Source organism: Vanellus vanellus (genome assembly GCF_965231255.1).
Source record: "Vanellus vanellus genome assembly, chromosome: 6".
Classification (NCBI taxonomy): domain Eukaryota; kingdom Metazoa; phylum Chordata; class Aves; order Charadriiformes; family Charadriidae; genus Vanellus; species Vanellus vanellus.
In genome coordinates this window covers 64,695,253-64,708,212 of record NC_138911.1, presented here as the reverse complement: position 1 = coordinate 64,708,212, position 12,960 = coordinate 64,695,253, and the positions used below count along the sequence as shown (strand labels likewise).

The 12,960-nt window shown below is 49.4% G+C and overlaps 1 protein-coding gene across 1 annotated transcript in view; it reads right to left on the bottom strand.

The window, feature by feature from the left end:
* CLMN (calmin) overlaps positions 1-10,472 on the bottom strand; it is a gene marked incomplete at both ends in the record, with an annotated part of 75,418 nt that extends 64,946 nt beyond the window's left edge. The window contains one exon of the mRNA XM_082484946.1: positions 10,391-10,472. Coding sequence (XP_082341072.1) covers positions 10,391-10,472 — 82 coding nt within the window. The remainder of the gene's footprint in view (positions 1-10,390) is intronic.
* Positions 10,473-12,960: the final 2,488 nt, after the last annotated feature.

The following is a 12,960-nucleotide window of genomic DNA, read 5'->3' as shown; positions in this document are numbered from 1 at the left end:
AGGGTTTTAAAGCGTCCCGTAGCTGTGTTAGCAACCAAAACATGGTGCTTCCTCTTGATACACAGTTTTTGAAGACAATTACATCTCCTATTTTCTTTGATCCTTCTGATAAACACACAATGTTTTAAAGTTTTGAAAGGCCAACATTGAATACATCAAAAAGACCAGCTACCTTCAAAAGAAGAAATGCAGCTTAGCCAGCAAAGGTTCATACCTTGCAGCCAAGGTCAATAATCATATTAACTTCTGAAAGAAGGCTGAGCACAAGTTCTTTTTAACTAACGTTAGGTCCCTTAAAAACTTTTTTCTGTATAGCAGGCAGAAATGGAAAAGCTCACGCAGGAGTCCTTATAACTTCAAATCACTCCTTGCCCTATATCCTGGGAGAGCTTAAAAAAAAAAAAAAAAAAACCAAAGAAAAAAAAAAAACCTGAAAGAACAGGAACTAAATGCTGTTCAGTGGCATTAATAACCAGTGCCGGGAAGTCCCCGACCTGGCGCGGAACCGGAGAAGAAGGACAGACACCAAACTCCTCCCAGCTACTCTAAACAGTACCTACCGGAATCGCTCCGGATTTGTAACAGAAACAGCCCTACCAGGTGCCTGCTCAAAAAGGGAGACTCAATGGGAATTTTGCCTCTGAAAGCTCGTCTTCTCATTTGGGCAGGATTTGCATGATTCACTGATTTTAAGTATCCCCTGACGGTGCTGGCCGCAGCCCTTCCTGCGCTATCGTTGGGTTCCTGAGGACCACGCAGCTGGGATCGGGCGCCCCGCTCTTCCGTGGCTCTTCCCCATTTGCCCACCTCTGTTTGCCTGGTTGCTCTCCCTGGGCAAAGAGCCCAGAAAGGTTTCTGTTTCTTTCCTTACATATAACCCAGACAATAAGTCAGAATAAGTCTGACATTGCATATTAAGTTATTTATAAAGACTCCATCTTTATTAAGTTATAACTGCAGTTCACGGTTATCACGAACATCAGTAAGAGCCAGAAAGCTTTAACCACGTGCCCAGACGCAGTCATATGAAGGATCAGTTTTTAACAAAGTTATCTTCGTTGGCATTGCTCTCATTTGTCGTGGTGCCAGGGCTCTCTCGCCCTTCCCATTTTTCACTGAGCCAAGAGAAGCATAATCAGCCCTTAGTTGTGAACTACTCTGACTGCATATGCAAAACAACTATTGATATACATTAGGGGGGGGGGGGGTCTTTGCAAAGAGGAAAGCAAAATGGCAAAGTACTTCTGACCATTAGTGCACAACAGAAGGACGGCCCGTGCACGCAGCCAGTCCCTGTGCTTTGGCAAAAATTCAGAGCTTCAGCTGGAGTCCCTTGAAACGGACGGTTCAGGCTGCGATACGGCTCTCGCAACGCACGCGTAACTCACGGCCGCCTGATCACCGAAGGGTTTACCGTACTGTTATTTCAATTTCTTTAAGAAAACCTAGGCAAAACAGGCTGGAAGAATTAAAATGTAGCTTTACCATAAGCACTTAAGAGTTATGAGGCACCAGCCAGATTAGTGCACATCAGAGACCTTTCACAGATTTCAGAAGTACCAACAAATGAGTTACCCTGAGGGACGGGTCCAAAGCAGTAAGAGCCGCCGTGTTACCACTGACAGGGAGGGTAAACTGGGCGGGGAGGGAAAGTATGCACGTAGGCAGTTTATTTGAAGTTCATTTTCTCTCCTGTAAGTACCTTCTTCCTGGTCCAACATACAAAATGCTTTTCTTTTCATACAAAATGCCTTTCTTTTAAGAGCTCTTCGTTAACCTGGAGACTGCAACTGCTGTGCCGCTGTGGACAACCACCGGTTGAGAGAGTTTCTGTCCCTCTGAGGGATAATCCCAGGTGCAAGACCTAAATCTGAGCTTCCATATATGTCTGGCTAAAGCGTGGAGCACCTGCCCTGGGGGCCCCAGTATAAGAACAGGAGCACCACGGCATCCCGGTGATGGAGGTTAACTAGACCCTCGAGACTTGTTTCACAACCAGGTAACTACAAGAGCCTCCAACTCAACCCAACCATGAAACAGAAAACTGAGAAGTCCAGTTGCCCAAAAACCCACAAACCCACCAGTATGGACAAGTGGAACATGATTTACTGCCTTCAGAGAAGATTTGGTCTTCTACTTAAAATCCCTGTGCACATGAAGGCACTGGTACCGCAGTCTGCTCTATCTGGGCCATTCCGTGGGTATGGGTAGAGCATCCCTGACGTTAGCAGGGCTCTGGATAGACTCAGACATATGGAGCATCACTGGAGCGAGGGAGGCAGCCCCGCAGCCTGCGGGATCCGCGTTGCAGGACTGGGGTCTGGCTGCTGTGTACATCTGAACATGCCACCCAACAGCCGGTAATGGACACCGCGCAAGAGCAGAGGCTTCTTTGCCCAGCTTGGGACACCAGCACTCATCCCACCTTAATTAGCATGGGATGAAGATCCAAAGGGATACATGCATTACAGACAACAAGGTCTGGAATATGAATGTTGCTATTAGAAATTAATCCTGTGGCACATATTTAGTGAGCATTTATTCTGTAAGCAACTAGAATTATACTACCAAAAGAGAAAAACATAAAAATCTCCATAATGAAGCAAATCACCAACACTGATCAAAGAATTACAGAATGGTCAGGGTTGGAAGGGACATCTGGAGATCACCTAGTCCAACCCCCATGGCCAGAGCAGGGTCACCTGCAGCAGTTGCACAGGGCAGTGTCCAGGAGGGTTTTGAATGTCTCCAGAGTGGGAGACTCCACAACCTCTCTGGGCAGCCTGTGCCAGTGCTCTGCCACCCTCAAAGGAAAGAAGTCCCTCCTCATGTTAAGATGGAACTTCCTATGTTCAAGTTTGTGCTTGTCACCTCTTGTTCTATCAGTGGGCACCACTGAAAAAAGACTGTCCCCATCCCCCTGGCACCCTCCCTTTAAGTATTTATAAGTATTAATAAGATCCCCCCTCAGTCTTCTTCTCTCCAGACTAAAAAGCCCCAAGTCCCTCACCCTTTCCTCGTAAGAAAGATGCTCCAGTCCCCTCATCATCTCAGTAGCCCTTTGCTGGACCCTCTCCAGCAGTTCCCTGTCCTTCTTGAACCGGGGAGCCCAGAACTGGACACAATACTCCAGATGTGGCCTCACCGGGGCAAAGAGATCTAGAAAGATCTCATTTCTGACTACAAACAGTAAAAGATGCTAACCTAAACAGTATAAAAAACAGGGTAACTTCTCCATAGATTCACCAGGTCTGAATTAGGTAAATATATACCAGGAGTAACTTTCAAGATACTACAGCATAAAATATGTTTTCATATATGTCTGAATTAGTGGAAAATAATTAACAGAATCCCTCAAAGTATTACACTGTTTTAACAATTATATCTTGAATCGCCCCATCAAATTAAGTAATGGGCATAGAGATCAGAGTTATCTTTCAAGTGTTTTTTGATAACATCTTTGCAGATTTAGTGGGATTTCCGGTTTTAGAAACAAACCCTCTCTGCTTGCAGGTTACACGTCCGCAGGCGTTCACACCCTACCCATCCAGGCTGTGGCTGTTACGAGCCTCCTTAGAAGATGCCGATTTAAACTTGTGCTCGTGGCTATAAAGCCTCAAACTGCAGCTAACACGCAGCTCAGCTCTTTGCCCAGAAATATGCAGCAATTACGATGAAGTAAAATCCATCCTGCAGTCCTCCACCTACAGTCCCTGTATTTAACTGGTGGGGGAGAGATAAAAATAGAAGAGCAGGTAAAGGGACACGTAGAAAAAGACACTTATTTCTTAAAAGGTGCTGTGACGCCCTTCACCACCTCCTCACTGACACAGATGTGACTGCTCATCTGGTAATTTCTTCTCCTGAATACAGAATCTTCAGAATCTTTTTGACTCCTACACGAAGAGGCAGATAACATCGGGTTCTTCCCCTTTAAACACATCCCCTTACCAATCATTCTGCAATAACAGTAATTTTAAACAGCGCAGGACACAAACAAATAACGTTTAAACGCACACTGACAAGCCAAAATGCCCAAGGTTGCTCCTTCTAGACCAATAGGAAGCGGTCTTTAAAAAGGATAAAGGAAACAAAGTCATTCCTTTGTACTACTTTCAAAGTAAAGGCTACAAATACTGCAGGATGCAAGTGACATAACCTTGAAAGCGTCTTTAGGAGAAATAAAATTGTTTGCATTTGTGTCTGAGCTGAGTGGACAAAACAAAAAACAAGCAGAAAAAAACCTAGGAGAAGTACGTTATATTTTTAAATCGGCACCGGTTTTACCACAGTGCTTTGAAGACCCTCGTTTTTAAACTAATGCCATTCAACTTCAGGCAAGAGACGTGGTCTGAGATGTCACCAGCTCAGCTGAGGCCGAGGCTGGCCGGTGCTCGAGCAGCAGCTCGCCCGGGGAAGACGGAAGGCGATGTTGGCACGGGACAGCGGATCAACCCCATACCTCCAGTCAAGTCCATGCTTCGATGCCAAACACAAACAGTCCCTCTTACGAGGAAGTGTTCATACACGGGCGTAAGAGTTCATTTGACTGCGGAGCTACCGGGCATGATTTGAATTCGCTGTAATTTCATCCACGCAATGGGACAGAGAGCCCAGACTACTAATTTGTTAGAGAAATTAGGCACTGACCGTGTTAGAACTGCGCGCTGGAACATGCAATCTGTGCTTTGCCTTACCTCTCGCTGCTCCTTTATTTCCCTGCCAGGGTTTCCTCCAGCTGGAGCAGGTAAGTCTGCCTTCCGTCACTGACAAATACCGTCAGGCATGAGCGCGCCCTTATGAAGACCACCTCCACCAGGAGACTTACGTTTCCAGCATTACCTTGGGTTTCTTACACCTGAATCCGAATCTTTACTTTGGGGCTTCCCACCGATAACTCTCAGGCCTATTCAACTGCACTTTTTCATAGAATAGGGCCACTCTGTGCTTCTACAGGGCTTTGTCTAAGGTTCTCCAGGCAATTTAATCTTTCCAAATGTCACCTTAATAGACAAAGAGCTCCAGTGAAACGAACATGTCTATAGGCAGAATGACCTTATTATGGCGTACAAATATCTAAAGGGTGGGTTGAAGGAGGATGGAGCCAGGCTCTTTTCAATGGTTCCCAGTGACAGGACGAGGGGCAATGGGCACAAGTTAGAACACAGGAAGTTCCGTTCAAATACACGGAAACACTTCTTTACGGTTCAGGTGACAGAGCAGTGGCACAGGCTGCCCAGGGAGGTGGTGGAGTCCCCTTCTCTGGAGATTTTCAAGACCCGCCTGGATGCAGTCCTGAGTAATGTGCTCCGGGCAATCCTGCTTTAGCAGGGGAGTTGGGCTAGATGATCTCTAGAGGTCCCTTCCAACTCTGATGATTCTGTGATTCTGTGATTCTGTGATTCTGTGAAATCCTGCCGAATATGGCGACAAGTTATGGAAGAGTTAAAGTAATGAGCAGTTACAGCACCTTACTTTTGTCAGAGTGAATGGATACATTAAAAAAAGTTCCCTTCCACGGACAGAATTTGCATGTGTTTGAAAGGCACGTCAAACTATACCAACCAGGTTGAATGCTGCTGTATCTTGTAATTAAAAAAGAAAAGGCTACTCTCGGTAGTTAAGTGCAGCAGTCATAAGAATTACGCTTCATACATAAATGGATAAACAAAAAAAAACATTTTCAAGAGTTCCTGAGCAACCGCGAGCACCTGCTTTTGGTTGTCCATCAGAGATGCATAAGCCCCCCAAAGTAAGGATATGTAGAGGCTCTTACTGAAAGAGTTAACTATTATGAGTTAAGCCCCCGTTGTTACCTCTTAAGACACAGGGTTTGGGCCCTGTTATCTCAAAGGAAGCCGAGGTTCATATTGGGAACAACTATAGTAACACTGTTCAAAGCTTATAAAAGTCTAGATCTTAAGGATCCAAAGGGGAAGAGGAGCAAAATCAGAGAGTGCTGTTGAGTTTATGACTAAGTGATTCACCCAAAGGTACAAACTAGGGCAAGGATGGGGAGCCGCTGGGGCTGGTATCGCTTGTTTTATTTCCTTCAGCCTGTCATCACTTTTTTTTTTTTTTTTTTTTGCATTATCTCTGGCAACGCTGCAATATATTCCTGTGTAGCCCTCCATTTCTGTGGGTTCTGGATCAAACCCGGAGCGAGCAGCAAAACGGCGAGTAGCAGGACTTTGGGCTCCTTGTCTGCTCCTCTGGTAGAAGAATGGTAGAGTTCTACCAACCCAGCCCATGTGCTCTATTATAAATATATGAAATGAACATTCAAACCATAATTATTTTTAAATGGCGGTAATAGCACTTGTTTGCCAGAGATGGACAAAACATCTGACTGTACAAGGATTAATCTCCAAGGAATTTAAGGAAAGATACATACTACTAAATATACATTCAGACTATTGCAAAGCACTGAATTCGGGGCCAAAATACCATCTAAAAGAGAGTAATTCCTGCTGAGGATGCTGCCTCTTTCTAGCTCGTGCAATTCACCACACAAGGGAGTATATTTTTGATGATCCTAAATCAAGCTTCCAGTAGGGAAGATTTTAAAATATTCTTGTGTTGTAACAAAATGTTCCCGCTGGTGTTGTAATGAAAGAAAGAAAGAAAGAAAGAGAAAAAAAAAAAAAAACAACACATCTCCTGGCAGGAAATTAATTATTGAGCATTCCACTGCTTGATGATGCGCTCCCACATTCTGTGCAGGCTTTCCATTTTTCTCTTTCACTATGTGGAGAAATTCACTATGGAGAATATACAAACAGAACAAAGAGCCCAAGAATACCAGTTTATTAAGTGTCTTTAGAAACCGAACAGACCTGGAGTGAGGAACTTGGTTTGTGCATCACCACACCTGATGCTTATTCCCTCTTTACATCCCCCTCTCCTCTTCTCCATCAGACTGTCACTTTTGCATCTGTTCCCCGAAATTACCTCTGTCGAGAACGGAAGCAGCACGCCTGGCTTTTAGCATCACTTACCTGCAACAGCTTTGAACTATCACTTCCTTCATTTAGAAAAATAAAATGGAAAATCTCAGATCTCGATGGAAAGGGAAAACAGAAGCCCATCATCATATGCCCGTGTCTAAGCATCCAGCTGTAATTCCATTTTTAAAACCATCTTTTTCTCCCCCTGTGTCCAGTCAGTTTAGCAAACTTCACCCCTGGCTGTGGGCGTTAGTCTCTCTGTGAAAAAGCCGAAAACCCCACACATGCCAGAATTTCACCCACCACTTACATGACAGAATGTACAGCTCCTGAGGCTACTTCTGCACCCAGCACAGGCACCTAGAACAACCCCTGCATTCGGAGGGATCGTACCACTGCAAAAGCAGCCCCGTGAGAGCAGACACTTCCCAGTAACCGGCATCCTGGATCCTTCCCGCATGTGGAACTACCAAACTAGAGAGGGAAGATGCAACAGACTGAAACAGCATATGCCACCTTCAAATAGTATTTTACGTCAGCGGCGCTCTACAGCTTAGCTAAGACATAACGAAGAACTTTCCAAGTGAAATGAATAATTTTGGCTTTTAAAAAAGGAGGCAAAAAGGGTATGGAAAACTGCTACAGCAGATGGCTGTATGATGCCTGCAGAAACTTTAACGCCAGTGAGGCTGCTCAGGTGCTAGCGGGACCGTTTCTCATGGCCATCACCACTTGGGCTCACCTCCTTGGGCTCTTCCATCAGCTGCTGGGCAGGATGGCTCGGACGCAGCCTGCCAGTAACGCCTCTATCTGCCTTCCAGACCTGAAAGAGCTCGTATTTGGCTGGCTCCGTGCATCAGCCGAAGGCGGCGGTCAGTCTCCGGCTCTGCACACAGACATGATGGTGTTTTCAGGTGTCATTCATATCTGCAAATATTTAGCTGCTACCTCCCATCCTCTCCTCTTACAACACACTCCCTGTGCTTCGCAGACACCACTCGGGTCTAAACTCGTCTCACGGGGTCCCCAGAGACCAGGAAGCACCCTCACCAATGTAAAATGTCCCACTGAAAGGAAGCGTTCTGGAATAAGGCAAACCATCAACTTCATAGCACCTACGCTAAACACAGCTGGTCTTGCAAGAGAGCAGGAGACGCAGCAGCACCTGAGGTCCTTCATGTGGCCCTGGCCACCAGGAGCTCTGCTGGTGCTGCTGGAAACTCTGCGTCATGCTTGGCTAGGTTTTCACCCTAGACTCACGACTTTCTAGCACATCCAAACCCGTACTGATTCTGCAGCTGATAGACAATGATACTAGCGGTGATTCAGACCGCATTGTTTTGAGAGAATGAATTTTGAGTTATAAAGCAGGAGCAAGTTTAATTACTACATACGAACACAGAGCATATGCTGCCATTTTGCAAGAAACGATACTGAAGAGAAGCACCATGCTTTGCCACCGAGCTCCCGAGTGACAAAAATCACACTCTCCCGAGTATCAGACTCACCATCTGTAAAATGTTTTTCATCTCTAGAAGATAATGTGAGAAGTATGTGTTACAAATCATATATACCGTAAGTGATAGATATTATCGCTTGCTGTGGAGCAGCACCGTAGAAAAAATGCCCGTTCTCCCCTACGATAGCCCACACGGGGCATAAAACTTCTTAAACCCCTATTTAGTTGTACAAGTGAGGTGACAACTAATACATCTCTCAAATTTCCTCCTGTATGGTAAGAAGGGAACAGAAGGGTTTTTTTCATGAACGTAGCGTTATTCAAAGGAATTTGCCCTGTAGGATGACATTCTCCTACAGGCCTATAGGAATTTTAGACAAGGCTGTGTGCATCTGTATAAATGCATTTTAAGTTGCAGAAAGGGAAATTAGTTTAACTCCTTCTTACACAAATGACTGAGAGGCAAAGCCAAAAACATGTATTTTTTTTTAAAGAACAGATTTCTATTCCTTTTCCAAAAAAAAAAAAAAAAAGAAACCCATGAATTAAGGATTAAACCTGCTTTAATCGCTACAGTTTTGAGCAACAAGAGATCAGAGGCAGGCCATCCATGCTAACACACAGAATCGAAAGAGACAGAGCCAGGAGTCAGAAATGTAGAATTACGCTGTAATGAGAGACTGTCAAAACCCAAGGGGAGTTCACCCTGGAATCAACAGCCCTGCCTGTAAGCAAAATCTGAATTTCAGAGGTTATGACGATGCAGGTCAAAACGTTGTGGAGTGACCCCACCAGCAGTTAACTGCATTAATACAACATCAGAGCTGACAGGATTACTAATTTGGGTCTCTTTTCTGATAAATTATACATCTTCTATAATCAAGCCAAACCATAACTAATTTCCAGCAACTGCACTGCCTTTGCCAGTAGACAGTGCTTTAATATCATTATGCATAAACAGGAAGAGATAATGACCTATAATTCAAGTTTATTATTTTTACGGAACATGAAGATGCATCGCCGTATAATGTGAGCTGTTGATTAAGATCGGTACGGTACATTAAACGAACTGTTCTCCCATAAAACACCGCTGCTGCTGCTGCTGCTTCTTTCTTGCTGCCCTCGCCCACCACCAAGAGTTAGCTGGTGAGGGGCAAACACAACTTCGGAGGAACTACCAGATAGGTACCAAACTACCATCAAACCCATGCTATTTGCATCCTTTCCTCCAGCACAGCCTGTGGCCGGACTAGGAGAGCATCTCCTAGATGATTTTATCCAAAAGCTCTGCCCGTGTTTATTCAACAGCAGCTTGTGAGAAGGGACGTTAAATTGAGTACCCGGACAGCCACCGGCTTCCCTCCGGGTTGGACCCAGAGCCGCATCCTCACTGCGGCCGAGGACCTCCCCCCAAATCTCTGGGTCGGTCGGAGCGGCGGGACGGGCTCTGCCCCTCTATCCCCCCACCCCACCCCACCCCACCCCACCCCCCACCCTCAGCCTTTCCCACCCTCCGGGGGGGACACAAAAGGCAAAGCTGCCCTTGCCGACCCCCGGCACCGCTTGCTCCGCACCGCCCAGACGGAGAGGTCCCCCCCGACGGTCAGCCGGAGCCCGCAGCCCCCTCCCCGACGGCCCTCAGGAGGAGGCTGTGGGTGGCAGCGTGGGGGAAGGGGGTGTGTGTGTGTATGTGTGTGTGTGTGTCCCCGGGGGCGGGGACACCGGCTGTGCCGCCGCAGCATCCCCCGCGCCCCGCGGAGCCCCCGCGCCCCCGTCCCTCCCGCTGCGGGGGGGGGAACTTTGGCTCCTCCACCCCCGCTCCCGGGAGCCCGCAGCGGACGGCCCGGGGTGTGGGGAGCCCGCGGGAGGGCACGGGGAGAGGCGGGGGAGGCAGGACCGGCACCGGGAGGAGAAGGAGAGGAAGGGGAGCGGGGCGGCGCGGGGGCGGAGGGAGGGGTTTCTCCCGGGGGGGTGGGGGGGTTACCTTGCAGGTTCTGCACTCGGATGTCGCTGATGTGCCCGATGAGCTCCTCGCGTTGGAACCAGTCCCACTCCTGCCCGGCCATGGGGACGGCGGGGGCCGCCCGCCCGCTCCGGGGGTCGGGACGCGGTGAGGGGGGAGGGGGAAGGGAAGAGGGGGAGGGGGGAAACGGTGGGAGCCGGTGACACCGCCACCGCCGCCTTCACCGGCACCGACGGCGGGCGCGGAGCGGAACGGAGCGGAGCGGGGGGGCGGCCCCTCTCCGCCCCGCCCCGCGGCCCTCCCTCCCTTCCCCTCCCCTCCCGCCCGCCTCCCTCCCTCCCTCCGCACGGACGGGGGTGGCGGAGCGCGGGCGCGCTGCGGGGCGGAGCGGGGCGCGGGTCCGGCCGCACACCCCCCCCTCGCCGCGGGCAGCTCTCCGCCTGTCGTCCCGTCCATCCCCACCACCCCTTTCCTTCTCTCACCGGCGGTGGCGGTGGGGGACACCCCCGCATCGCCTCCCCGGAGAACGGGGCGGGCGGCAGCGCGCCACCCGCACCGGCCGCCCCCTCGGGCGGCGCCGGCGCTGCGGAGCCCCCACGGGAGCACCAGCCCCGTCGCCCCTCGCCCCATCCCGGCGGGGACCGGCCCGCTGGGCACCGGGAATAAACACCGGTTCTCTTGCTGAGGCAGCAAGGGGGGCTGCAAACAACATCGGGCTCCGGACTGGGCCGGGGGGGGGGGCGGGGGGAGAAGTGTCCTCCCCCGGCTTGAGTGTCACCCACCCGCGGCGGAAAGGGAAGGGGGAAGTCTGAAGGGCAGAGGGGTTCTCGTGTCGATGGAACAAGCGCCACTATGAATGAAACCACTAACGAGCCGTTTGCATACTCCCTCAGCCTGCTCTCGCTCGCCCGGTTAGGCTGTCAGGTTCCCTTTGTGGCGAATTTGCACGTCGACTATCTTCATTTACACCATTTTTCATCAAAATTGGGCAGTAACTCTTACCAAGGGCTCTTCGGTATCGCTAAGATCTGCGCTCTACAAACTTGGTGAATGGCACAAGCGTTTCCTTTACGTATAAGGCATTTCACTGCAACACACCACTATTTGTACTCTTGGGCCTGTTTTCAAACTGTGAAGACTGTATAATGTAAACAGAAAATTTTGACACAATCCAGTCCGACTAGTATGGCATCATTCGTTAGACCGGCAAAACACACAAGCCAAGATCTACAAAGTTAAATATAAACAAACTGGGATGTAGAGATTGTGGCTCTTTCAAGTTGGAAGTGTTAATGGGATCCCGAGCAAACGCTTGCTCCGCACAACCAGTTGTTTCACCCAAGTCAGGAATGCGGCGCTCTTCCCACAGCCCACTCCGGTGATTTCTCTGTTACGGCTCAAAATCAGATGGAGATGGTGAGAAGGCAAAGCCATCCGTAAAGCATCTGATAGGTGAACTATTCGTCACCGCTATAACATGCACCAGACAACTGTCCCACCAGGCAATTATCCCACAACCTGATTTCCAAGAGTCTGGGGCGAACTTCAGCTTTATTGCTGCTTCCACATCAAGGCTTAAAAGTTTTGCACGAATGTAAAGACAGATGAATGCCACACCAAAGAGTTTATGAGCCTGAATTCAAGGAGCGGAAGAAGCAGCTTGTGAAAAGGAAAATGCGTCTGAAATCAGCCAGACCTGCACAAATCGCTTCTTTTATGCGCTGGGACGACCTGGTTTTTGCAGGAGGTATCCGAGCGGGCTGAATGCATCAGTACTGCGTTTAGAGGTGGAGCTGGAAACTGAGCCGGTGTGGCTGTGGGAAAAGCAGGGGAATGCCTTCACAGCCTTGGTGAGATACTGTCCGGAAGGGACGACTGGAGGTCTCTGGTCCACGCTGCTGCCCGAAGCGTGGATGGGGTCAGCTGAGGCTTTCTCTCATCATGTGCGGGCACGCTGCAGGGGCTGCGCTTTGGTGAGCTCTCTAGATAGCCTGTCCCAGTCTGCACTGGCCTGCTTGCGAGACCTCCCAGTCACCGCGTGCCGTGGTCGGTATGCCAGCTGGAGGATGGGAGTTGGTATGCCGCGCGGGTAAATGAACGAGGAGAAGTGAAACAGTGGGCAACCTTCAGCAGCAGAAGGAGCAAAGGTCAGAGGAAGCAATCCGGTTAACTCCTGGCTGCCAGCCCCACCTGACGTGTGATGGTACAGCTGTGATTCATTGCTCGCTGCATATTTTTCTGGGGCTAATTACCGCCCTCAGCCTGCCCCCTGCCCCTATGTGAGAGCCGCCCAGCTCCACCACAACTCCAGCGCCTCTGACATCTCCAGTCCTGCCGCGTAGCGGCGTTCGACCTGCGCAGTCTGGGTCTCAGGGTCAGGTTGGGTTTAGGATGTTGTAAATGATTAACGCTGTGGGCACAGGGAAGTTAAAACTTCCACGGAGGGGCAGGAGAAAGGCATTTAACCTCTCTTACCTGGGAAAGCATCTGCTCTCTGCGTCCCCATCCTCCGAAGGAGAACGGCCTGGCAAAATGGCACTGGGTAGAGTGGTCCAGCAGGCAGCGCAGGCTGGGACTGCCCGCTCGTCCGA